Here is a 26,224-nt window from a genome sequence, read left to right as displayed (position 1 = left end):
AACATATGAAGATTTTGGAAAAATTCAAAGTACCATAACCCATCTTGAGGGTACAATAGCAGCAGTGCAAAGTGATTTGACAAATGTACAAGAATCCCGCCTGCCCGGTATTGTAGACACACTTGTCAGTGTCCAGGAACAGATCACAAAGCTTGAAAACCTCAACACTAAATCTGAGCTGTCACATTTTCATCACTTGATCGATGATATCCAAACAAAACTTGAAATTTTACAACAATCAACACCCACTCAGGCAGATATAGCCCTGCTCCAAAATGCTATGCAAAATGTGGCTGATGCTTCTGAATTAAATAATATGAAATTGGCACTTGAATCTTTGCAAAATACTGTATCAAATCTGCCTACATCACAGGAACTTAAAAATATTAAGAGGGCAGTGAATCGCATATTGAAATCAGAAGATATCAAGAATATCCAGACAGAGATCAAACAACTTACTCAGACAGTGGCCACTCTACCAACTAATCAACATATTAATGAACTGCATGCCCTGTTTGAGGATATCAGAAGACAAGTCCATGATCTTACTGCTCAAAATTCAAAATTGGCAGTTATTGAAAATTTGCAACAAATTGTAGCTAATATCAAGCAACAGCTAGGGACCATGGAATCCAATCAAGCAAATGCCCTGTCTGTTTTTGCCACCCAGCTACAAGAAATTGTGCAACAATACAAGAAACTTATTGTGGACATAAAAATCAAGCCAGGCCATGATGATGTTGTTAGGACCATCAATGAGCACCTTGAATCTGTAACAAGCAGATTGCTTACAGCAGAAAAAGAAATAACAGGCATAATTGAGAATCCAAAACATACAGTAATTCTTGAATTGTACAGCATCCCCAACAAAGAATATGATTCACCATTTACACCAGGTGGCAAAATATATATGCTGTCCCCTGCACAGTTTTATTATCAATTTTTTGTTGGGGGCACATTGAGACCAATCAAGATCAAATATTGGCTTCAACCACAGGCACACCACTACCCCACATTATCAATAACAAATGCTGAGAACAAAGTGAAAATCACCAGTGTAGAGTTAGAGGATTTTACAGATCCAAATACATTAGAAACATCTTATGCTGAAGATGATGGCTCTCAGGAATTTAAAATACAAATAGGGGACAAATTATATTTAGAAAATCCTGCAGTATCAGCTGCTGAACACCCCATAGTTGCAATATTCTTGTTTACATATTATGTCTAGAAAAATTATTGTTGATGAATTACACAGACAAGCCCGACATAATTATAAGAGACTCCCAGTAGTCACAAAGGGCATAGATGATATATGGCAGAGCGACTTGATTGAAATGGCAAGTGGACTGTTGAAAAACTTAGACAAAATCAACAAGGGCTACAAGTATCTACTCACTGTAATAGACACATTTTCAAAATTTGCCTGGGCTGTGCCACTCAAATCCAAGACTGGAACATGTGTTACAGAAGCCATCAGGACAATCATCAATCAGAGTGGAAGATCACCGCGCTATTTGCAAACAGATAATGGCAAAGAATTTTATAATTCTGTGTTCCAACAATTTATTAAAAGCCAGTCAATACAACATTATTCGAGTTACAGTGATCTCAAAGCCTCAATTGTAGAGAGATTCAACAAAACCCTAAAAAATCTTATGTATAAACAATTTACCCTCCAAGGTAATTATAAATGGCTTAATATTCTTCCAGAACTTCTACATAAATATAACAATTCTGTCCATTCCACAATCAACATGAAACCTTCTGAAGTAACTTCATCTGATGAGCAAAAATTGATCAGAACTGTTTATTATCCTAGATACCAGCCAACAACAAGAAAGGCCAAATACAAGGTGGGTGATCAAGTAAGAATCAGCAAATATAAGCACTTATTCAAAAGAGGCTTTACAAGAAACTGGAGCACTGAATTATTTACAGTGGTTCAAGTTAAACCCGGGACCCTTAACACATATATAATAAAGGATCACCGAGGAGAAATTCTCAAAGGCAGGTTTTATGAACAAGAGCTCAGCAAAACTAAACAGCCTGACACATATCTCATAGAAAAAATCATCCGCAGAAAAGGCAACAAGTTACTTGTCAAATGGCTGGGACTTCCAGAACACAGCTGGATCGATGCAAACAAAATAATAATATGAGCACCTGGGATGTTATAAAGAGGCTGCCAGAACCTGAACAGCAGAATAAGAGAAATGGGAAGTTGCTGCCTGAAAATATTAGATGTCTTATTGTTGGGCCATCAGCTTGTGGTAAAACTACACTAATGGTTGATAATTTTTTATTGGCACCCAACTGGTTAGACTGGAAAAACAGGCACTTGTATGTCTTTTCTAAGAGCTTGGAACAATTAAAATATCAGCAGCTGATGAAGCTATATGATGGATTGGATATTGCTACTTTTGAACCAGATGTTAAGCCACTTCATGAATGTCTCGATAATTCTGTTGTTGTGTTTGATGACATTATACTGGATAATCAAAACAAGGTTAGAAATTTTTTTACACAGGGCCGGCACAAAAACATTGATTGCTTCTACCTGGCACAGACTTTTTCAAAAATACCGAAGCAGCTGATCCGAGACAACAGCAATTTTATATGTGTGTTTCATCAAGATCATACCAACCTCAAACACATACATGATGAATATGTAGGTGGGGACTTGAGCTACAATGATTTTTCCAAGTTTTGCAGTGGGTGCTGGAACCAGGATAGTTATGGGTTTGTCACAATTGATATAACAAGAACACCTAATACTGGAAAATACAGAAATAAAATCAACAATTTTCTAGACATTGAAACATAAATAAATAACCATGAAAAGGCCAATCATTGATGATCTTAAATTAAGAGATTATCTTGTAAAAAGATTTAAGGGATGGAAATCAGAGAACCGAGGAATTTATGAAAAACACAAACAAACAGAACAGCCCATAATTGATGCTATTAGTGAATTAGGTAAAAATATCAAAACTGTTACAGAGCAAAATCAAAATTTGATCACAGAGCTTGTACCTGTAGCTGCAAGGAACATATTAGATTATCCAATCACCCCACTTTCCAGTATTCATACACCTAGTCCTATTGCTCCTAGAAGAATTGAAGCTACTCAGGATCCTATTGAATTGGGTCTTCTTGCTCAAAAATATTTAACCACACCTAAAGACAACAAAGATGAGGTCTTTGGCTTATATGCTGACACAGAGCGTGATGGTAGCATCATACATAGAATTGGCAATTTCAGAGTAACATTTATGGGAGATGATATAATTGTATATTCAGAATCTCGTCTTGGAGAAAAAGGTGCTTTTGTTAAGTACCCCGGCACACCTGGATTGTGGGAACTGATGACTAGGAAAAGGCCTGGCAGCTATACAGATCAAGATTATGATTATTAGAAAGAAATATTAATAAAATCAGATGCTCTATACCAGAACAATGATCCCACACAAAAAAGAGTCAAGTCTAGCAGTGGGGCAAAATACAATAATTTAATCAAGCCCATATGGTCACAAATCAAGACTGGCAGTGGAATCAAACAATACAACACCCTGCCCAAAGAATTTGTGTGGGTTGATGATGTCAGGAAACTTGTAGATAGGTTATTGGTGATAGCTGGGGAGGAAAATGCTGGCAACCACAATTTTTACAATGAAAAGGTTGGAATTATGGACATGATAAGCACCAAATTGTCTAATTTTATAGTGAATGACACTAAGGGGATTGGATATCTCATAAAAATTATTAATACTCTACCACCTAAATTTTGGAATATTTCTGAGGGCCGGGGCCTTGTTAATGACATTATAAACAAGCTGCCATTTGAACTACACATTCCAGGCTATCAGTATTGTGGTCCAGGCACAAAACTGGATCATAGATTAAACAGAGGTGATCCTGGTGTTAATCCCCTAGATGCTGCTTGTAGAGACCATGACATAGCATTCAACACACATTCAGATCTTGACAAGAGACATGTTGCAGACAAGAAATTAGAAAAGGCTGCATTTGGTAGATTTGTAAGCAAAGATGCATCTTTGAGTGAAAAAATAGCAGCATTGGGAACCACCATAGCTATGAGCACCAAACAAAAACTGGGGTGGGGGTTGTGAATATGTATATAATAAACCTACAATGAAGGCCAAGGGTGTTATGTATCAAGTACCTTATGCAGGTCTCAAATCTCTTAAAACTATTGACAGTCTTTTAACCAAAAAGCAGCGCAAGAAAAAAAGCTCTTGTCTTGCAAAAGGGCATGGGATGAAATTGTTACTTAGTACCCCCCAATTAAAAAAATTACAGCAATCAAGAAAAAAATCACATGTGGGGGGATTTATATTTACTATCCCTGCCATCTTAGCTGCTCTCGGGGCTGTGGGGAGCTTGGCTGGGGGATCAGCTGCCATAGCAAAAACAGTAATAGATGCCAAGAAAAATAGGGCAGAATTAGATGAGCAGAGGCGCCATAACCTGGCCATGGAGAAAAAAGGCAAAGGTGTTAAGAGAGCCATGAATAAGTTTAAAAAAAACAAGAGCCGCTTACAAACCAAGATATTGAAGCTTTAATCAAGCCACTGGGCATCAAAAATTTTAGAGGTGTGTACATGTCTGATTCTTTACCAGAACAACCACTCAACAAAGAGTGTGGCATTGTTAATTTGGATAAGTACAAAAATCAGGGCACTCACTGGATCTGTTATCTTAAATATTTAAAAGCTGAGGCATTTGTGTTTGATTCATTTGGAGGTGTTCCACCTGAAAATTTAGTAAAATATCTAAATTCATCTAATCTTTATTACAATAATGCCCGTGTTCAAAATTTCAAAGATGTTAATTGCGGACATTTGTGTTTATCTGTTCTCAGATATATGTCTCAAATAAATAAACCATCAATTGAAAATTTTCAAAAAGCCTTGTGGTATTTAAAACATCATGGGGGTATTTCATCTCACCAGCCAAAATTCAATATTGAAACTCAAATTACATGATGACATAGTGTATCCCAAAACAATAACTCTCAGAGCATTTTATGGCATGTACTTAATCCCTAATATTACACACCACAACAACAAAATTGCAGTTGGTGATGAAAAAATTGTCATCACTCCAGGGCAATATAATCTATCCACTCTAAATGCTCAATTACCCAGAGGTGTAGTGTTAAGTCAAAATTCTGTCACTCACAGAGTAGAGATTGTATCTGCTACAGAAACAGTGAATCTGGGTACTATAGGAGAGCTGTTAGGCTTTGAGAACAACACAAAACTTGAACCAGGCATCAAACACACTGCTATGAATATACCTAAATTCTTAGCCATAGAGACTCTGAATATTCACTGTAATGTGGCAGAGGGTATGATCACCAAATCAAATGGCATAGGCACTCACAAACAAACAGGCATTATTGCAACATTCAAACCTAATTCTGAATTCATGGAGCCTATTATCTACAATCCATCCCCAACATTATATTTTCCTGTGTGTCATAATAGAATAGATTATATTGAATTGATGGTCACTAATGAAAAAGAAGAATTAGTTGATTTTGCTGGAGCCACAACAACTTCAATCATAGAGATTAACATTTAAATAAAAATACATACAATGGAAAATATTGAGAGTTATGAGCTACAATCATTCCCTCCAAACAGGAGGACATTTGCAAATTTAAATCAACCCAACACAGAAATTGAGGTTGATCTTGATGTAGGGGATGGATTTATACACCCCCACAGAGCAGATTTATACATCAAATTTGATGTTGTAAAGCTCGATGGAACAGATTACCCGGCAAATTCAAATATAAGACTTGTAGACAATTTTGTGCCGCATCTATTCTCTGAAATTGAGATCAGAAAACATGGCGTTGTTATAAACAGAATAGATTATCCCGGCATTACCTCCACAGCTTTGGCTACATTAAAATTATCCAAAACAGAGGCTTCATACTACAAAATCGGTGGATTTGAGGCTGGTGATAAGATATTATCTAAGAACCACACAGTGCTGTTCCCTATGCGCCTCTTGCCAGGATTCTTCTCGGATTACAAAGATATTATGTGGAAGGGTGGTTTAAGAATCACATTTAGAAGAGCTGCCAATGATAACAATGCTTTGATGAGGTACAGTGCAATAAACTCTACAGGGGAAGCTCTGCCTAATACCCTACCAGATGCAGGCAAATGCATTATTCAGACCATGGAGTTAAGAATCCCGGTTGTTGAATATGAGGCCAGTTATGCTCTTAAACACAAAGCAGATATCCTAAAAAATCCACAGATTCCTCTGCAATTTTATACATATCAATGTGTACAGAAGCCCGCAACTGGTTCTTATTATGAATTTGATGCCACAAATTCATTCTCCAGTATTCAATACGACATGCCTGATTTTGTAGTGGTTCTGTTTCAGACTGGAAGACACAATAATCAGGAAAAAAATTCAAGTAAATTTGATAACTGCAACATCAAGAACATATATCTTAAAAATGGCAGAAATGAGGTATTCCCTAGAGAAAATTATAATTTAGACATGTCCAAGAATGATTTCCTTAAATTATATGAAGCATTTTCGGCTTTCAAGAGGGTCACTACAGGCAATACTGATATGTATTACACACCAGATGAATTCAAGGCACAGAGACCCATGTTTGTAATCAACACTTCAAAAAGGAAACAAGTTGTGGTGAATGACAGAACAAATATTAAAATTATCTGTGAATTCCACGATACACTCCCTGATGACACCATATGTAGTGTTATTCTCATAGGTGAAAAATCATATGTTTATGATGTAAGAAATGAGAGGGTCACAGAGCAATTCTAGAGCTCCGATTCAAACACAGAGGCCCTTTGATTATAAAACAATAATACCAACACTTTGCTGTCAGGAAAACTTTTATATATATTACTTACCCAAATTTAACAGCACTTCTGCTCGTGGCAGGAAAGCTCAAATATAGCACTTCTGCTCATGGCAGGAAAACTCAAATAGAGCACTTCTGCTCGTGGCAGGAAAGTTTTTATATATATTACTTACCCAAATTTAACAGCACTTCTGCATATTGCAGGAAAGCTCATATCAAACAGCACTTCTGCATTACAACAGAGCTCATAAACAGCTCCTGTGTATTGCAGGAAAGCTTATATAAACAGCACTTCTGCATATTGCAGGAAAGCTCATATCAAACAGCACTTCTGCATTACAACAGAGCTCATAAACAGCTCCTGTGTATTGCAGGAAAGCTTATATAAACAGCACTTCTGCATATTGCAGGAAAGCTCATATCAAACAGCACTTCTGCTCGTGGCAGGAAAGTTTTTATATATATTACTTACCCAAATTTAACAGCACTTCTGCTCGTAGCAGGAAAATTTTTATATATATTACCTACCCAAATTTAACAGCACTTCTGCTCGTGGCAGGAAAGCTTTTATATATATTACCTACCCAAATTTAACAGCACTTCTGTTCATGGCAGGAAATCTCAAATAAAGCACTTCTGCTCGTGGCAGGAAAGCTGAAATACAGAAATATGCAATGATTATTCTGTAAGTTACAGACTCGGGCTTATATTATTGCGACAAGACCAAACCTAAAATGCAATTCAGGTTTGCACGACAATATCCAAGAAGTCAATATAATTATTACTAGGAATTTCCTCAATATGATGGATAGCAAGTAATTTTCCCTGAAAGGGTGCACAGTGTAGATAAGAATTTCTCTTTGAGTTCCATGATAAATGACATGTAATTTCCCTCTGAAAAAACATAGTACAGGTTATGCTGGCAGATAAAATCTCCCAGGCATACAGAAAGAAGACAATTACTCTTTGATGATGAATAATATGTTATTTCTCTCTGAAAAGACGCAGTGTAGATTATATCTGCTGGCATAAAAGAAATATAATTCCCCGGGCAAGCAATAATTTATTGCTGGCCAAAACATAGGATTGATCAAAAGATTAGAAGAACATGCAAGCAATTAATTATGTTTGCTTGACCTCCATTCCATTGTATTGATCAGGGAGTTTTGCCTCATAGAAATATAACAGCAGTTAATGTGATTTTATACCCAGACAACAGCTATTAACTAGGCTCGGGTGATCCCCAAATATAAAATAATTTTGCTCTGTTGTATATCACTTTTACCAGGTTTTCAGATCTGGGAGTTGTATATCAACTAGCAGTAATTATTCTCAAAATCTCACGTATGGAAATATTATTTTGCCACATGCATTTCAATCTTACATATTTTATCAGGACTCGAACCCGGAGCCCCTTGTTTACAAGACAACAATATTATCATTTTGCCATCAGGGGAGGCTTCACATATTACCAGGATTCAAACCCGAGCCTTTTGATTACAAGACAATAAAAACCATGCACCACACTCTACTGGCTCTCAGAACCCAATAAATATCAATTCAAGATTCCTGGGATTTTGACAGAAAAACATACTATAAACAATAAGATAATAAGAGAACTTGGCATAGTTTTAAGTATAGACAAATCAATCTGAGGAGGCTCTTCCTTTCACAGAAAATTCCCGAGGGAATTTTCACAAAAATCTTGGATTAGGCAGGGTTCCACACTAGAGCAAAAAACTCATATGCTCATGTTGAGCTTGTTTTAAGTATAGCCAAACCTGCTTGAGGGGGGCTCTTCCTTTCTTGAGTTTATAATACAACCAATACTACTACTGAGTTCGTTGATCAAATTTTTATTTTGTTCCGTGACACCTTTAATTTCTTTACCTAGATCGCTGATGGCATCGATCACAGGTTGATCTTGACGTATCTTCTCTTCGTAGAATCCGCGATTCTCGGATTTCCAAACTTTGACGCGTTTCGCGAGGTAATCGCGAAGCTTAAGATTTTCATCTTCGATTTTTCGTTTCGTCATAACGTTATTTATACACGTCGTTTCTCACAACGTTCTCACAACGTTTAGAAAGTCGTTGATTTTGTTTCTGTATTTTTCGTCGTTGGGTTTCCTCGTCATGTCGATCGTCGCGAATCCGAAATCGTCACTGTTCCAGCAAGAAGAGCAGTGTTCCGAAAATTGATTGTAGTTCATGTCTCCGCCTACGTAGTCATCGTACGCGTGCTTGAGGTTGGTGTGATCTTGACGAAACAGACATATGAAATTAGCGTTGTCGCGTAGTAACTGTTTGGGAATTTTGGAAAAACGTTTGAGCTGGGTAAAAGCAATCCATTCCTTTGTGACGACCTTGCGTGAAAAAGTTGCGAATTTCATTTTGATTTTTCAGGATGACATCGTCGAACACAACGACTGAATTTTCACGACAATCGTCGAGTGGTTTTATTTTCGAAGCAAACGTTGCAATGTCCAGACCATCGTACAGTTTCATCAGTTGCTGGTATTTGGATTGCTCCAAACTTTTCGAGAACACGTACAGGTGCCTGTTCTTCCAATCTAACCAATTCGGTGCGAGGAGAAAATTGTCCACGAGCAGTGTCGTTTTCCCACACCCTGAAGGACCTACGATTAGACAGCGGATGCTGTCGGGAAGCAACTCGCCGTTCTTTTTTTTCGTTTGACTTTCCGAATCCGGTAGACGCTTCACCACGTTCCACGTACTCACAAGATCACTTCGTTCGCGTCGATTCAACTCTTTTCCGGAATTCCCAGCCATTTGACAAACAGTTTGTCACCTTTCCTACGCAATACTTTCTCGATGAGGTACGTGTCGGGGTGTTTTGTTTTAGAGAGTTCCTCTTCGTAAAATCTTCCTTTCAAAATCTCGCCGTTACTATCTTTTATTATATACGTGTGTCGGTTTCCGGGTAAAACTCGAACCACCGTAAAAAGTTCCGTGCTCCAATTTTTTGTGAATTCCTACTCGAAGGTGCGTTTGAATTTGCTGATTCTCACCTGGTCTCCAATTTTGAATTTTGATTTCTTGGTAGTCGCAGTGTACTTTGGACAGTAAACTGTAGAAATTAAACGCTGCTCGTCAGATTTCGTAACGTCAGCTGGCTTCATGCCTATCGTTCTGTGTACCGTATCATTATAGGTGTCGACGAGTTCCGGCAGGATGTCGAACACTTTGTAATTTCCCCGAAGCGTGAATCGTTTCCACATGTGTGTTTTCAAGGTTCGATTAAATCTTTCCACGATGCTGGCTTTGATGTGACTGAAGGTCGAATAATGTCGAATGTCATGTTTTTGAATAAACTTTTGGAATACGGCGTTGTAAAATTCTTTACCGTTGTCTGTTTGCAAAAACCGTCGTCGTCTGCCGCGTTCGCGAAAAATTAATTTGAATGCTTCCGTGACGCATGTTCCCGTTTTGGCTTTCAAAGGTAGAGCCCATGCGAATTTTGAAAATGTGTCTATGACGGTGAGGAGGTACTTGTTGCCCTTGTTCAATTTAGGAACATTTTTCAAATTGCCGCTACTCATTTCCACGAGGTCACTTTGCCAGAGGTCATCGATGCCCTTGGTTACCACCGCTAAACGTTCGTAGTTGCGGCGTGCAGGTTTATGCAATTTTTCGACGATGGCTTGTCTAGACATTTTGAAGATTACGTTTGAAGAGAAGCACGAGCGTGATGGGATTCAAAGAGAGTGGCACCTCGCTCGTGTTTTGAATGATCAGCTTATCGCCGGCACTCACGTCGAAAACGGTAAGATCTTCGTCTTCGTGTATTTCATATATGTTGTGCGTTTCGTTCCAACGTGCTAGAGGATTTTTTCCTGCTTTCTGGACACCACGATTCGATATCAACGTCATGGTGGGAACGCTAGCTTTTCTGCCGTGAGACCAGTACGAAAATTCGTTTATCTGAATCGTGCCATCGAGGAGAAACTTGTAGTACGGATGATAAGGATGTAACATGTACAGTTTGTTACCTTCGACGAACGTGGAGATTCTCTGTTGATTGGGTACGCTGTTGATTTCGATGGCATCCAGAGAATGCAATTTGGCGATTTTAGTATCGACGCTGAGCAAATTACTGTGAAGCTGACCCAGTGTGTTTTCTAAAGGTATGAGTTGTTCTGCAACGTGATCCGTTACGGCAGAAAATGACGGTTTGATTTTCACTTCCACGTTCAACTGCTTGTAGTTTTCTTTGAGTTCTTGCAACTTGGCACCGAAAGAGGCCAGCATCGATTCCTGCGTGGATTCCAGCACTCCAACTTGATCTCTGATGTTGACGACAATGTTCTGAAGGTTCTCAACTTGATTCAATTTCGAGCTTTTCTTGGTAAGATCGTTCACGATGCTTCGCATCTCGGTAAACTGCGTGTGAAGATCCGCGACGCTCTGCGAAGTGGGTAAGGTCGACACCAGCGAAGTAATTTCATCTCGAATCTGTTCCACGTTTGCCGTTTCCGTTTCTAGTCGTTTCAGCATTCGAGATATGTTCCTTTTCAAAGCGTGTAATTCTTTGGAGGTGGGGAGATTGGCCACCGTACTTTCGAGATCGCTCAATGAACTTTTGATATCGCTCGAATCGGATAATGCCGTCACCTCCGTTTTCAATTTTTCCAAATCTTCCTTCGAATGCACGCTCGTCCGTAACGATTCCAAGTCACCCTGTATGTTGTCGAGTACGTGATGAAAATGAGCAAGGTTCGATTCGACGTTCAAATTTTCTAAATATTCGATTTTGTGCTGAACCGTGCTTAACGTGTCTTGAATACTCGTCAACGCGCTTGCTTGAGCGTGAATATTTTTAATTTCTTCGTTGATCAACTCCAGAGACGCCTGAAGCGTAGCGATGGTGGTTTGAATGTGTTCGAAATCTTGATAAGCCTCTAATTGAATTTTTATGTTGGCAACGCTTTTACCGATGACCTGCAGTTCGTCTGACGATGGTAGGTGCGTCATGGTATCTTCCAAAGTCTGTAACTTGGATTTAATTTCTTCCAACGTGCTGGTGAATTCTTCTTGTAATTTCGAAACGACGACATGCAAGCGTTCTACGTCGATATCGTTCACGACGGTTTGAAGTTCAGAGAAATTCTTTTCAATTGCGGAAGTTCGTTCTTCGATTTCGAGTTTCAATTTTTCCAAATCTCTCGATTGAAATTGCTGTAATTTGGCCAAATCATTTTGAAGCGAATCCACGCTCAACTGTATATTTTGAACGTTGTCGTAAGAAGGTACGTAAACATAATTTTTTATGAGCGTTTTCAGTTCGGAATCGATTTTCAGAATAGGATCGAGACATTGCGTTTGGAGCGTAGCGATTTCCGACTCTAAACTTTTGTTTAAGGTCTCCTGCAAAGCGATCAAATCGCTTTTCAAATTTTTAACTCGAATGTCGAGCATGAGAATCTCTTCTGCGTGGTCTACACGCTTGGCGTGGCCGAAAATGTCGTTAGTCATTTTGTTAACGGTTATTTATAATAGGATAGACGATTCGTAATTCTACGAAGAGAGGAATGAGTTTGTCGTAATCTCCGAGGAGTTCCACGTATAAACAATCTCCTGCAGAAACATCGTACGCCATGTTAGAAAGTACCTTGTCGTGCTTCATTCGAAAAATGTTCTTGCCGGTAGAAATTTTGATTTCGCCTACGTTTTCCGGATTCACGGTGATTTGAAGTTTCCCACCGATCGGAATTTCGTAAAAATGTAAATTGTTGTTGAAGATGTAAAAAGTTTTGCCGACGTCTTCATCCAATTTCGTCCAAATGCTGTTGAGGTGAATGATCAACAGACCGTTGAGTTTAGGTAACAGGGAAGGTAAGACTTCATGATCTGGTATGGACGGTGCAGTTTCCATGATGATCTGTTTTTTTAAACCAAACAAGTTCTAGGCATGCTGGTTATTTAAGGATACGGTCAAAGTTTTATTTTGTAATGACAGTCAAAGTGGTTTTTTTACTGAGTAAAAAAATGTTTTTTTTTTGAGTTAGTGAAAATTGTTGTGTATGGTGGTGAGTGCTAATTATTTGCACTGTGCGCAATTCTTATTTATTTCTAAACGACGATGTCCCCAAGGCAATGTGTGAATACCACACTCGAGAACGCACCTCTTACCGTCATCGGGATCCAGCGCAATTTTTCTAACTTTGTTTGTGGTGATGATATGGTCGACGCTCTGGATTCTTTGTTCTATACTTAGTATCGTCGATTGTGAGTAAAGGCAATCGATGTAATCGTAGAAGGTGAGTTTGTTCTCCACCGAATTTTTGCCCACACCTTTTGCTTTCTTCGTGACGCTACTTTCTGTTCTCATGGCATACATTTTCGAACGCAAACCCGCGAACTCGACAATAATATCACCGTTACATTCATTTTTCAGTTTACCTAGGATTTTTTTGTTGAGGGATGGAATTCCAAATCTGTTGGGTTGAGGGTACGCAGAAGTATCGAAATACTCAAGCATGGAAGGATTTTTTATGTCTTCGTATAGGTTAGGTGTTTGTATGCTGTAAATGAAGCTGTCGGTGTCCGTGTACAAAAGTGATATTTTATCATTGTAGAAGGGTTTCATCACGTCATAATGAAATTCGAACATGTAAAGTTTCGACAAGTCGAGAACTGTTGCGCCAACGTAAATTGGTTTTCTGAATTTCATCAATTTTATATGTAGATTGAAAAGTGCTAAATTCTCGTTGTAAATTTTTCTCGACTTGAATCTAGGATCGGCTATCCACTTCCGACATTTATTCTTATCGGAAATTAATTTCACGTCTACGTGCTTTCTAACATTCTCCATGGTCTTTCCGTACACCGCATTGTTCATTAATTTAAAAAAATCCTTGTCTAAATCGGAAGTGGCAGCTGTTCTATGTTGTGTGTTAGTTTCTATGTAAGGTCTTAACCACGTGGAATGTTTAAACTTTAGTATTCTTCTAACATTTACTATCTGAACACCCTTCCCAATCAAAAACCGGAGATTCTTGTAGAGGACGACGTATCTCTGTTTAGGGTCCAATGTTAACAAAAGCTTGTCTTGAACCGAGTCGGGTGGACATTTGATTTCGGGAGTCGGAGGCAAATCCGAAAACGTGTCGTGCAGGTGGTCGGAGAATTGGAGATCTACCTCTGCGAAGAAACCACACTCGCTATCGTCGAAATGAATAATGTCTATCGAAGTGGGATCTAACCATTCGAATCCCCCGTAAGGAAGTTTCTGAACCATGGCATGTCCGTAGAGATTATTAACGTCGGCGTAGAAGATGTAATTCGATGCTCGATTTGAATCGTAATCTTCTTTCATGCGTACGTTATTAGCTTTTGCATGTCTCTGTACGCATTGCACCATTCCACCTCGTATCCCTCTTTCGATAAATAGCAACATGTCAACGTCCGATATCAGTTCCAGCTTGACCTTTGTCTGAAATAACATTGCCGACCACGCTAATCCCGGTAGACTGTAGAAATACGCTGGATCTAATTTATAAATATTCGTTGCCGTTTTCCTGAACGCTTGAAAAACATCCGCGAGTATCGTCACGTCTAATTTTAAGTATGCGACGTGGTAGTCTCCGAGTGTCGTACATTCTAATTTCTCCCACATGAGTTGCGCGTGTTGGTATTCTTCGTCCGTGATTCCTTTCTCTCTGAGTCTGCTGTAAAATTCTCTTGGAAGTGGAAGAGCGTCGTCGTTAAATTTAGAACCATCACTAACATATTCGTAAGGATAAACCCCTTTACGTCTAACGAGTTCTATGTCTACGTTGGGAAAACTAGCTTTTGTAATTTTGAATTGTTCGTCTAAAAGTTTACTGGCAAGAGCGTCCAGGCTGGCAGTGAGAAATCTGTATGAATCCAGAAACCTCATCTCGATGGTATTTTTAGTCTCAGGAATCACAACTTTCTTACTTATAGAGATGTATCGTTCTTCGTTTTGAGCAAGAATATCTATTTTTTGTGTGTCGTATCCGAGTTTCCTAATTAAGGGGTGAAAGTCGTAATTAGAATCATTGTGAAAGAATATGGGGACGAATTTTGGTTTTTGGATTTTGAGGTTGCATGCATTACAGATTCCGCTTATGAAGCGACCGTCCGTATGCGAATGGTGAAACACTTTACGATTGTCGTCCGTGAAGTGGTTATCGCACACAGGACACTTGACAGTGTCATAGTAATTTTGATGTTCGATAGCAGATAACGGAAGCATCGGTTTCGATGTTTGCAGCATGCATCCAATTTTCCCAACCTCCTCGATCATCTTTTCGAAGAAGCGTTCGATTGCATCGGGTCCTCGGTATACGTACGGTTCATCTATTTTATCCTGTCGCACGACAACGTAACCGAAACTGTTTGGTTCGTGAAGCTGGTAAGGTGTGGTGGAAGAAACTTCGGGATCCGGATCGCAGTATGAGAGTGGTTTGAGGAACGCCTCGAAATCAGCAACGATGATGGCCGGATGTTCCAACAACGCCTTGTGCATCCTAAATTCTTCCACTTCGTTCTTTTCGGGCATCAACATTCGAACCGGTCTGTTGTTGCCGCAATATATTTTATGTTCGGCAAGTTTCTCGATAGCAATCTGACGTCCAGTGTATTTTCGATAATCGGATTGTTTTATATCGTCGAACGTTGTTATACATCTCGGGCAAACTTCGATGTGGTTTGCATGCTTGGTTGATTGACTTCTGACCAAACGTGATAGTGAACGAATGAGACAGTAATGGTGAACATTGTCGTTTGAAATTAGAAGAAGATTAATCACACGACCATCGTCATCGTCGACATCGCTTATCCTGACGGGATGCACGAGATATTTATCTGACGTGAAGGAATATACATTAATAGCGATGCGTTTTCCTGCACGATTTTCAAACTTTGTTATATCCGACAATGTCACCGGGTATTCGATGCCAGACATTACACTTTCAAACTCGGACTCGTATTGTTTGTAATGTCCAACCCACTGTGGATTATTTTTGCAATAAACAGGATGCAGTGCAGCCAATATACACCAAAGGAAACACTTGTTATCGCTGTTCTGTATATTTAACACAGCCCTCTTGTGTTGAATGTTCGGTGTAAGAGGAACGTAGCTGGAAGCGCGAAGAGGCGAGAATCGGTTCACGTAAACGGTTAACGTGTGAGGACTTCCACACAGAGACCATCCCGACCCTTTAGCCTCGAAATCGTCATGTTTCTTTCTTAACCAGCTCATTTGAAAGATCGGAATAAAATCCGTCCAAATTATCGACGTCCGCCAAATGAAGAGCCTGGTTTTTTGTTCGATGATAAAAGACTCTTGTTGTACCATCGACTTTTTTGTATTCGGAAAATAGATCAACGTATACTTTTATGGAGTGGCCGCGGTGGCTCAGTCGGTAACGCGTCTGACTACCATGCTCAAGGTCCCGGGTTCGATCCCCGGCCGGTTCAAATCCGGGAACTTTTCTAACGGTGGAAGCGGCCCCGGCGCCTACCCAGCGTCGAATAACATGGGTACCTGGGGGAAACCCTGGGGGGTAAAGGCGGTCAGGGGCGTGATGCTGATCACATCACCCCCAACTCACGACCGGATCAAGAAAGTGTGGGGCGTTACCCCCACACCCCCTATACGCCTTCATGGCGTGGTGCTATGCACAGGGGAACACTTTACTTTTTACTTTACTTTTTATACTTTTATGGAATTATTTTCCAATTTATTTTTTAGAATATTTATCACGGATGTTTTCGTTTCACGCAAGAAACTAAGAATGTCGCAGCCTGGTTCCGAAGTAAAAGAGAAATCCTGAATATGACGGTTAAATGCAGATCTAATTGGTTTTCGTTCATCGGATAATTTAACTTGCTTGGAAGTGGAAGCTTCGGTTCCTGGATCATCGATTTTTCTTTTCAATGTTCCTTGTTCGGTCGATGGTTTGCAAATTTTCAAGTGTTTACTTAAATTTGTAATGCTGATCATTTTTCCGCATCGAGCACAAGACTTAGAAGGTAACGACCGATTAATTCTCGAACCTGTTTCGCTACATCTTGCCCTGTGTACCGATAAATTGTTCCTTGAGATTAGCTTCCCACAAGTAACACATTCAGTTTTATCATTTTTCGATTGAAACTGGTGGTGGATGCCATTGCTTTCTCCAAAATCACAGAAATCAAAAAAGTCTAGTATATATAGCGATACAATTTTCAGGTATGTTATTTTATATAGAATTTCTTGGGTGTGAATACAAAAAACTCAAGAATTCAATCTATACTGTGAATAGAATTTCAAGTATGTTATTTATATAGAATTTCTTGGGTGCGAATACAAAAAACTCAAGAATTCAATCTATACTGTGAATACAATTTTCAGGTATGTTATTTTATATAGAATTTCTTGGGGGTGATTACAAAACTCAAAAAATTCAATCTATACTGTGAATATAATTTCCAGGTATGTTATTTTATATAGAATTTCTCGGGGTTCATACGTCCCTCTACCCGAGCGTCATGGTCGCAGCGGGGCTCTCGCCCTTCAACGTAAACTTTTGGGAGTGGCGTGAATTCCACACCGACAAACGTCCGTTCCACCAGGCACGGAAGCGGATGTTTATCGCGGCAGTACGAATCCCCAACCGGCTGCACGGAAGCGGATCTCCACGTGTATTTTTCGCCCGACACGCTCAACGCCATGTGCATCCTTGCGTAAAAAATCAAGGAAGCCAAGAATTGCAAGAAGACCTTGCCGCCAGGCAAAAATTGCTCGAAATGGACGCGAAACAGAACACGGCGAAGTTGATGATGAACAGCATGTACGGTCAGATGTACGAGCTGAAAGACATTCCCGAAGAGATTCGCGCTCACGTGAACCAACCTTACGTTCGAAGGCCGTACGGAAAAACTTTGGGGTCTCGTTCGTTTCGAAGAACCCCCAGCTTGCGCGTCCCCATCGTTACTTTTCTGTCGAGAACCATCCTGCTGACATCGCACGACGTGGTCGAATATTTTCCCTCGAACCCCAGCGACCGCGCATGATGTACATGGACACGGATTCGCTTTTCATCCTCATGGATAAACGCGATCAGGCTAGCTTGATCGATCACCTGCACGAGCGGTTGGTTCCCGAACTTGCGGGTGAAGGTCGAATTCGTACTGAAAAACTTTTTCGCGCTGACCAAGAAAAAATACGTCGTGCAGCTGGCCGACAGCGACGAGGTACAATTCAAAGGGTTGAGGACCGCCATAGACGTGCGAGAGAGAAATTTTCTGATCACGATCCTGAAGAAAGCGTTGGGGGTGAATACTTCGACACGGGATATCGCACGACGGACTCGGTCGATCAGATCGTCACGAGCATCGTGTGGCCCAAGGCGAAGGCCTACCTGGAGTTCGTGGAAAGGCACGCGACTCAATTCGATTTGGGGAGGAAACTCGATCTGTCCGCCCGCAGCTGGCTAGTTTCAAAAGCGACTGCATCAACGCTCTGGCTTGGCGACACGTTTTCGAGAAGGTTTTCGGAAAGGATCCGGCCATGTACTTGCGAACGATTTTTTCGAACACCGTCTGCGACAGCCACATTCTGAACGAATTCATGTGGACGACCCAGCATCGTTTCCACACGCATTACTTTCTCGGCTGGGGTCTGATCTATCGATTCTGCTGCATCATCCCAACCTTCTTCATCATACACTGCAACATCAATTACTTGGTGCTGCATTATACAGTTCTGGAAAACAAGTTGAACGTCTTGAAAGATTTGTACCACACATTTTAGAAGATCGCACATGAGTTTTTTTAAAAAAAACACATCGTGGTAGATTACGCTGATAGTACAAGATCGTAGTAGATTACACTGAGGGGACCTTTACAGTGAGAAGAGACAGCAGACTTATAGGAAAGTCATTTAAAAAATATAGGTCAAAGGGCGAGGTTAGCATAAGAGCAGGAGGTAAAAAAATAGCTTAAAAAGTGATGCCAGAGCTTTTCTTCTGTCCACTTTTCTCTCATTGCAGGTTAGTTTAGTCCGTAAAACGTCGTAAAATAATAATAAAAAAAAGGACCGCGCCAGAACCGTTGGGTTCCCGCCATAAGGGAGGAGGCCCGGTAAGAGGGGGGTGGGGGGTAGAGAGGAGGAAGCATTAACACCGCTATTGCCAGTTGGCGTCGTCTTCTTCATCTTACTGCATACTTGTCATCTTATAGAAGGCTACGCCGTCAACTTGTAACTTGTAGGTTAGCCTCGCCTGTGAACTATCATATGTTTAAAAAACAAGAGGTTTGTGAAGCAACTAGTCAGTGTTGCCAACTCCTAATTGTAGGTTAGCTTCGCCTGTAAAATATCACCATGGTGAAATTTTCTTGGGGTGGGTTGGCAACACTGAACCTCAATTAATGTTTCTGAACTGTCCATTTGGGTCTACTCTAAAGTAGGTCAAAGCACGTAGAGGCTCTCGTGTAGTTTAGCACGAAAAAAAAGGATAGGTTAAGTTATATCACGTAAGATCGTGATATACCTACAAGTACGAGGTGGGAAAAAAGGGAAATTTTACTAAAACATCGCTAAACGCTAAAACATCGACAAAAGTTGTCAAAATATGTCAAAAACTGATATTCAATTGATAAAAAAAGAGGCTAAAAGACGATACCTACTAAGTACAATTTTGAAACAACAAGTTTACACTACTTCTTAGGATGGAAATTAACGTGGAAGGCTTAGAGCGGGAGAAAAATTTATTTTATTGGACGAAACGATGGCAAGGATCTTTACAAACATGCGGAAGACTGGTGATATTCCTAAATTTATAAGAACAGTGTTATAAGTTTTGAAATTTGAATTTGAAGTTTAGATAAAAGTTACTAACTATCTTATTAATTGACAATTCTCCTTTCAGTTAAGAATTGTGAATAATGTAGTCGTACAAGATAGACCACACTTTTATTATTAAATTATATGTACTTCAACGACGACTTCATCATATCTAATTTTCTATGTTCCAACTGTGACCCATAAGGCACTGACCAGTCTCAAGTGTGAGGCCTCCCCGATGGCGTAGTGGTATCGTTGTCGACTTGTAATCAAGGGGTCCCGGGTTCAATACCGGTGGAGGCACATAGTGGTTTTGATCCAACTTTAAACCGTCGGTCCAGTCCCAATTAGCCTTACTGTGCATAAAGTGGACTTAAAACACCAACTCAATCAAGTGTGGAACTAACTTCCTTTTAAGAATTTGTTAAAAAGACCGAGTAAGTTAGTGTTGTAGGTCCAAAGGCAGAAATAAAATAAAATACATGAACCCCTTTACACAGATAGCGAGGTGAATGTCATGGTACGCGTATAATAAATATTAGCCAAACTAAGTATTATTGCTGTAGTTTCATTATCGAATCACTTCATCGGCGAAAGTTGGTTTAAGGCAATTTTATCATAGTTCTTCAAGTACTTGTGATGTATTCTTGACATTTTCTCTTCCGGTTCGTTAGTCACAATGGTGCAATTCTTACAAATCGAATTCAGTGCTCTTCCAGACAAGGCAAGCGGGGAGAGTTGGAAAGCTAGGCACATGGGGACCAATTCCGTGGAATATTTTGATTGACGCGTCCCAACAATGGCGCCCTCCGATTTTTCGAGTTGGGGGGCGGAGGGAGGAAGGAAGGAGGAAAAAAATCTTTCAGGCTTATTCAATTTCAGTCCGCTCGGACCTTGAAGCTTGCTGTTTCGCCTTCCAAATCCGCCATCTTCCCTTTTCCTTAGCAACGGTCTTGCCTTTCGCTCCAGCTTCATCCCCTACCCCACGAGCCCCCCTCTCTCTCTTGTGACGTGTTTATGTCGCAGTTTTCAAGCCTAGTTCGGCCGCTCAGGTTTCTGCGAACCGAGGCAGTGGCGGCAGCTTCATTTAGGAAAAAATCCCTATGTGTAGGGCGAAAATTACTCCTTCGTAAGAACACTTTTCCCTCCTTTCGTATGGAAATAAAATTAGGCACATTTTTCCTCTTCTGGGAAGCTTTTTTGAGAAAAAAATTCACAATATAAATTTCCTCCATGCCGAGAGAAATTTCTTCTACACTGGAGTACACTTGGTTTTACGTCAAGGGGAATTTCCTTTACCCAGTGGAAAATTTATTTCACACCGGGAATTTTTTTTTAACTTCGAGAAACATGTGAGGCGTTGCGGATACGAAGGGCGAACTCAACAGACGTACATAGTGAGGGAAATACGTTTCAAGTTGTCAGGCACAGTGCGAACTCCACAAAAACTTGGTAACCGTAGATCGATATGTTTCATGCGTGATTTCCAAAGTTTTTTGTGGAGTTCACATTGTAGCTGACAACTTGATATGCATTTCTCTAACAATGCACGTTTGTTGAGTTCGCCCTTCGTATGCGCAACGCCTCATATATTCTCCGTCCATGAAAATTTCTTGTATGCTGTAGAGATATATTTTACACCGAGGAAAATTCCTTGTGTGCTGTAAATAATATATTAATTCATTGATTGAGTTGGTGTTTTAAGTCCACTTTATGTACGGTAAGGCTAATCGGAACTGGACCTACAGATTAAAGTTGGATCCGAACCACTATGTGCCTCCACCGGGATAGAAACCGCTTGATTACAAGGCGACGATGCTACCACTGCGCCAACTTGGAGGTACCATATATATTATACGGCGAGAAAAATACCTTGTATGCTGTAGAAAATATATTCTATACAGACGAAAATTCCTTTTATGCAGTTGAAAATACACTCATTGACAAAAAGAAATGAAGCACCTACAAGGTCCGGCCATAAAGAAACCGAACTGTCAAAACAAAAAGAACTAAACCAAATAAGAAGGTATAATATTCTGGCAACACTGCAAAGAGCTATATCTAAACTTCCCGTCAGTGCATGTTTCAACCTGTTACAGGCAGTCGGTATCGGGGCAAGCGTGCGTCAGATGCAGGTGGTGTGCAGGCGGCGTACAAATTTCGCGCACCAAGATGGAACAACGTTACAGCATAAAGTTTTGTTACAAATTGGGTAAATCGTTTACCGAAACATTACAGATGATACGGGCAGTGTATGATGATGCAGCATTATCACGAACCCAGGTGTATGACTGCTACAAAGGTGGCCGTTCTCGCCCGTAAAGAAAAACGCACGGATGTCGAAATCGAAGACAAAGGTGCTGCTTATCGCATTTTTTGATTCCCAAGGACTGATCCACCATGCATTTGTCCCTGAAAACCAAACAATCAATAAGTGGTATTACAAGGAAGTGCTTGGTCGACTCAGAAACAGGATGAAGCGAGTTAGGAAGGACCTCTGTGATTCTGGCCAATTGTTTCTGTTACACGATAATGCTTGGCCTCATACCTCATTGTCTGTACAACAATAACTTGCTAAGCATTCAGTGATAGTGATCAATCACCCTCCATATTCTCCGGACGTATCGCCTGCTGATTGTTTCCTTTTTTCCAAGCTTAAGATGGCTCTGAAAGGGCGAAGATTTGATGACGTCGCGGACATTAAATTAAATGTTACGCGTATTTTGCGAACACTTACTGTCAATGACTATCAACAGTGTTTCCAAGACCTGTACAAACGCTGGTCAAAGTGTATTGCCTCCTCTTGCGATTATTTTGAAGGTAATATAGTCATTTGTAATTACTTGTTTTCTTTCCTAAAAAAAAGTTCTGTTTTTTTATGGGCAATCCTTGTAGTACGAGTGGTGGAAATGAAATGAAACTGCACCAGTTGACAGGTTATGTGACTGTATAGCAATGATTACAAAATCGGATGAAACGTACAACACAGTGTGCACTGCAGGCGTAGTGCCTTTCTATCCTCTCCCGATGCAAGTCGGTCCACAGCCGTTGTTACTGGCCCTCGATATCCTGCAAATCGGCACTAGGTAGGAGTTGACAGATCAGGGGATCTTGCTGGCCACGGGAGTACCTCAACATGATGCAGACAGTCCATAGACACATGTACTGTTTGCGGACGAGCGTTGTCGTGTTGAAAGACTGTACCAGGATGCTGTCTCAAGAGGACGCAGGATGTCCGTGACATAGCGCTGTGCAGTCGGAATCTCCAGAAACACTACCAGAGGTGTTCTGAAGTTATGCCCAATGGCACCCCACACAATGATGGCTGGGCTAAAGCTGGTGTGTCTCTCTCCACAACATTGGCAGGATGTGTCCTTTCCTCTCGGCGCCGCCATACTCGCATACGATGGTCATCCGTGGTAATGCAGACCTGAGATTCATTGCTGAACATGATGCAACGCCACTCGTCACTGTCGTCGACAGTCCATGCTTCCCGGTTAGGGCAACACTCCAAAAGCAGCCGTTTGTGTTGTGGTGTTAACGGCAGCCTCCGCATGGGACGGTGAACTCGTAGTCCGGCTGCTGCCAGTCTACGACCAATGGTGTGGGATGACACAGGGTGTTGTACAGAGTCCTGTACGTGTGTCCGGATAGCAGACGCAGTTGTGATGGGGTTGCAAAATATTTGGCGCTCAAAACTGCGATCCTCCCTTGGCGTGGCCAGTCTTGGTCGACTGGAACCTTCACTACGTCGTTAGGTGCCCTCCCGTATCCATATTGGTGCAACATCTGGCCACTGTGACATATGAATGGCCAAGAAGCCTGGCAATTGCACGATTCGACCAATCGACATCATGAAAACTTCCAATACGGCACCTTTCCAATTCCGTCAAGTGCTGATAAAGTCTAATACGTCTGCACTGTCTGACGCCCCACACAAGCTTCATGCATGCTATCAGGCTTCATGACACTATCAGTCGGTGGCACAACTAATGCACTTTGGTGCCCATTCTAGATGATACAAATCATTGCAACTCTAATAATTTACATACACATTAAAGATACACACGTGTACGAAATGACGTTCAAATTGGATCTTTCCTTCTGGGTGCTTAACTTTTTTTGTCAATGAGTGTATATTCAACATGAAGAAAAATTCATTGTATGCTGTAGAAGATATATTTTACGCCGAGGATATTTCCTTGTATGCTGTTGAAAATATATTCTACGCTGAGGATAATTCCTTGTATGCTGTAGAAATAGGTTATGTGCAGAGGAAAATTGCTTTTATGTCGTGGAAAATAGTGTATGTTATACGCCGAGGAATATTTCTTAAATGCTATAGAAAACATATTCCAAGCCGAGGAAAATTCCTTTTATGCTTTGCAAAATATTCAACATCGGGAAAATTCATTATATGCTGTATAAGATATATTTTACACCGAGAAAATTTCCTTATATGCTGAAAAATATAAATTCTACGCCAAGGAAATTCCTCATATGCCGTGGAAAATATGATATTATCCGAGGAAAGTTCCTTGTAAGCTGTGGAAAACATATTCTAAGTTCCGGAAAATTCCTTATGTGCTGTAGAAAATATATTCCACGTCAAAGAAAATTTCTACGACGCTGAGAAAAATATGTTCTACGCTGAAGAAAATTGCTTTCACGCCGAGGAAACTTTTTTTTTCACCAAGGAAAACGTCTTCAACTTGAAGGGGAAAAACTGAACGCTGAGTGAAAAATATTCTACACCGAGGGAAGTTGCTCGACAACAAGGAGAATTTTCTCAATACTGAGGGAAACTTACGGAAGCCGATGGATTTTTTTTCCTCAACTTAGCAACACTCTCCATTGACACATCCTACCCCTCCTCAACCATTCGATCCTTTCCCACCCTTCACGCCATCACTGCTATATCTCCCATTTGATTTCCTCTGCCTCGGTTCCAAAATACACTTCCAGACTTCTCCAGTTAGTCCATACCTTTTTAAATGAGCTCCGGATTTACAGAGCACTTAGAGCTACTCTACGTTAACGGGAAATTCGTAGCTGGAGTGCTCACTTGGGGAGGGGGAGGCTAGAGGGTAGTTCTGAACAGGTAGGAAGGGAAGTTAAATAGTCACCGTTTCCCTGCGATATTGTGATGTTAAGGCTTGTAAAAACACAAGCCTACAGCACATAGTCAGTCGAATGTACATTATTACTGAAGTAATTAAGTTGTATCGTAGCTTAAATACGCAAAAAGATATTGAATTGAGCGAGTCTAGTGCGATAATATCCCGTTAGATGGGTGTAGGTATTGTGATTTCAGAATCCTGAAAATATAGGCTAGTATTTTTAAAGAAATGTATGACAGAAAATACTATTTTGAGATACATATACATACAGTCATACTGTAACTTTGTAACAGTCTAGTAGTTTCAAAATACAGGGTAATTCTTATAGAACCGGCCTGATGAATTTGCTAATAATGCTGCAGTTGATATATATATAATAGCTCTCAATTGGGACATAATCCGTGGGCTGTGTTGAGTCGAATGGTGTACAGATGATCTGACAGGTGGCATCACTTATGCTGCAAGGTGAAAGGACACAGTGATTGAGGTACGAACGTGTTTGCAGTGTCCAGGAGTCAGGCACCCAACATCCCAAGACCCTACCAGCCCGGATTCTTTCTTTTATTGTTTACTGAAGGACAGGGTGTATGCAAACAAACCGCTTACGTCACAAGTTTGAAGGACAGCATTTCGGCTGAAATCAGGAACATCACCAGAAAAAAACACTGCGGCGATTCAAGGCGAATATGCAAACGCGGGTGCAGGCGTGCCTTCTTGAAAACGACGGACACTTTCAACACATGCTCTGATCACAATGAACAATCAACGGCACACGATCCAAGGTACGTTATGTATAAATTACGTTAATATCTCTATGGCTCATTTTGACGGGCTGGTTCTCTAAGAATCACCCTCTAGATAATAAATTGCACAAATAATAAGTCAACATTGCTATCAGGATAATTTGAGCTTATGCAGTTCAAAACATGGCCATACCAGGCGGTTAAGTTACTTAAAGTTTTGCTTTATATTGAAAGCTGATTGGTTCTGAGGTTGCGAATTGACCAATTTTTACACTTTTTTAATAAAAGCGAGACTCTTCGCAGAATTAATTCTGTTGCTCCATTCAAACAAATTTCAGTCGAGGAAGCAGTCAAAAAGTAGCGTAGACTTTTAAAATAAATCACAAAAGTCGTTTTGCAAAAATAAAAATAAAAACAGTTGCTTTTAAAAAAATAATAAGATCGAATAGGAAATTCGAAACAAAATATATTGTAACCATTTGTGCATTCTCAATTACAATGAATATGTGTTTTTCTTTCTAAATAAATATTCTATGAATTTTAATCACCCCTTTTATTAAAATCAAATTGGATGCAAACTGTTTTTCTCTTAATATTATTACATGTGGTAGGTCTATTTTAAGGGTTCTATTGCTCTAAAATTCTCACACTTCTTAATC

The 26,224-nt window shown here is 40.2% G+C and overlaps 1 protein-coding gene across 1 annotated transcript in view; it reads right to left on the bottom strand.

The window, feature by feature from the left end:
- Nlg2 (Neuroligin 2) overlaps window positions 1–26,224 on the bottom strand; it is a 1,033,488-nt gene that overhangs the window by 569,497 nt on the left and 437,767 nt on the right. Inside the window, exon 3 of the mRNA XM_083118258.1 lies at window positions 17,538–17,551. Within this exon, the coding sequence (XP_082974384.1) occupies window positions 17,538–17,551 (14 nt within the window). The remainder of the gene's footprint in view (window positions 1–17,537; window positions 17,552–26,224) is intronic.

Source organism: Lepisma saccharinum, chromosome 3 (assembly GCF_977018435.1).
Source record: "Lepisma saccharinum chromosome 3, izLepSacc3.1, whole genome shotgun sequence".
In the NCBI taxonomy this organism is placed as follows: domain Eukaryota; kingdom Metazoa; phylum Arthropoda; class Insecta; order Zygentoma; family Lepismatidae; genus Lepisma; species Lepisma saccharinum.
This window is presented reverse-complemented; position numbering and strand designations above follow the sequence as displayed.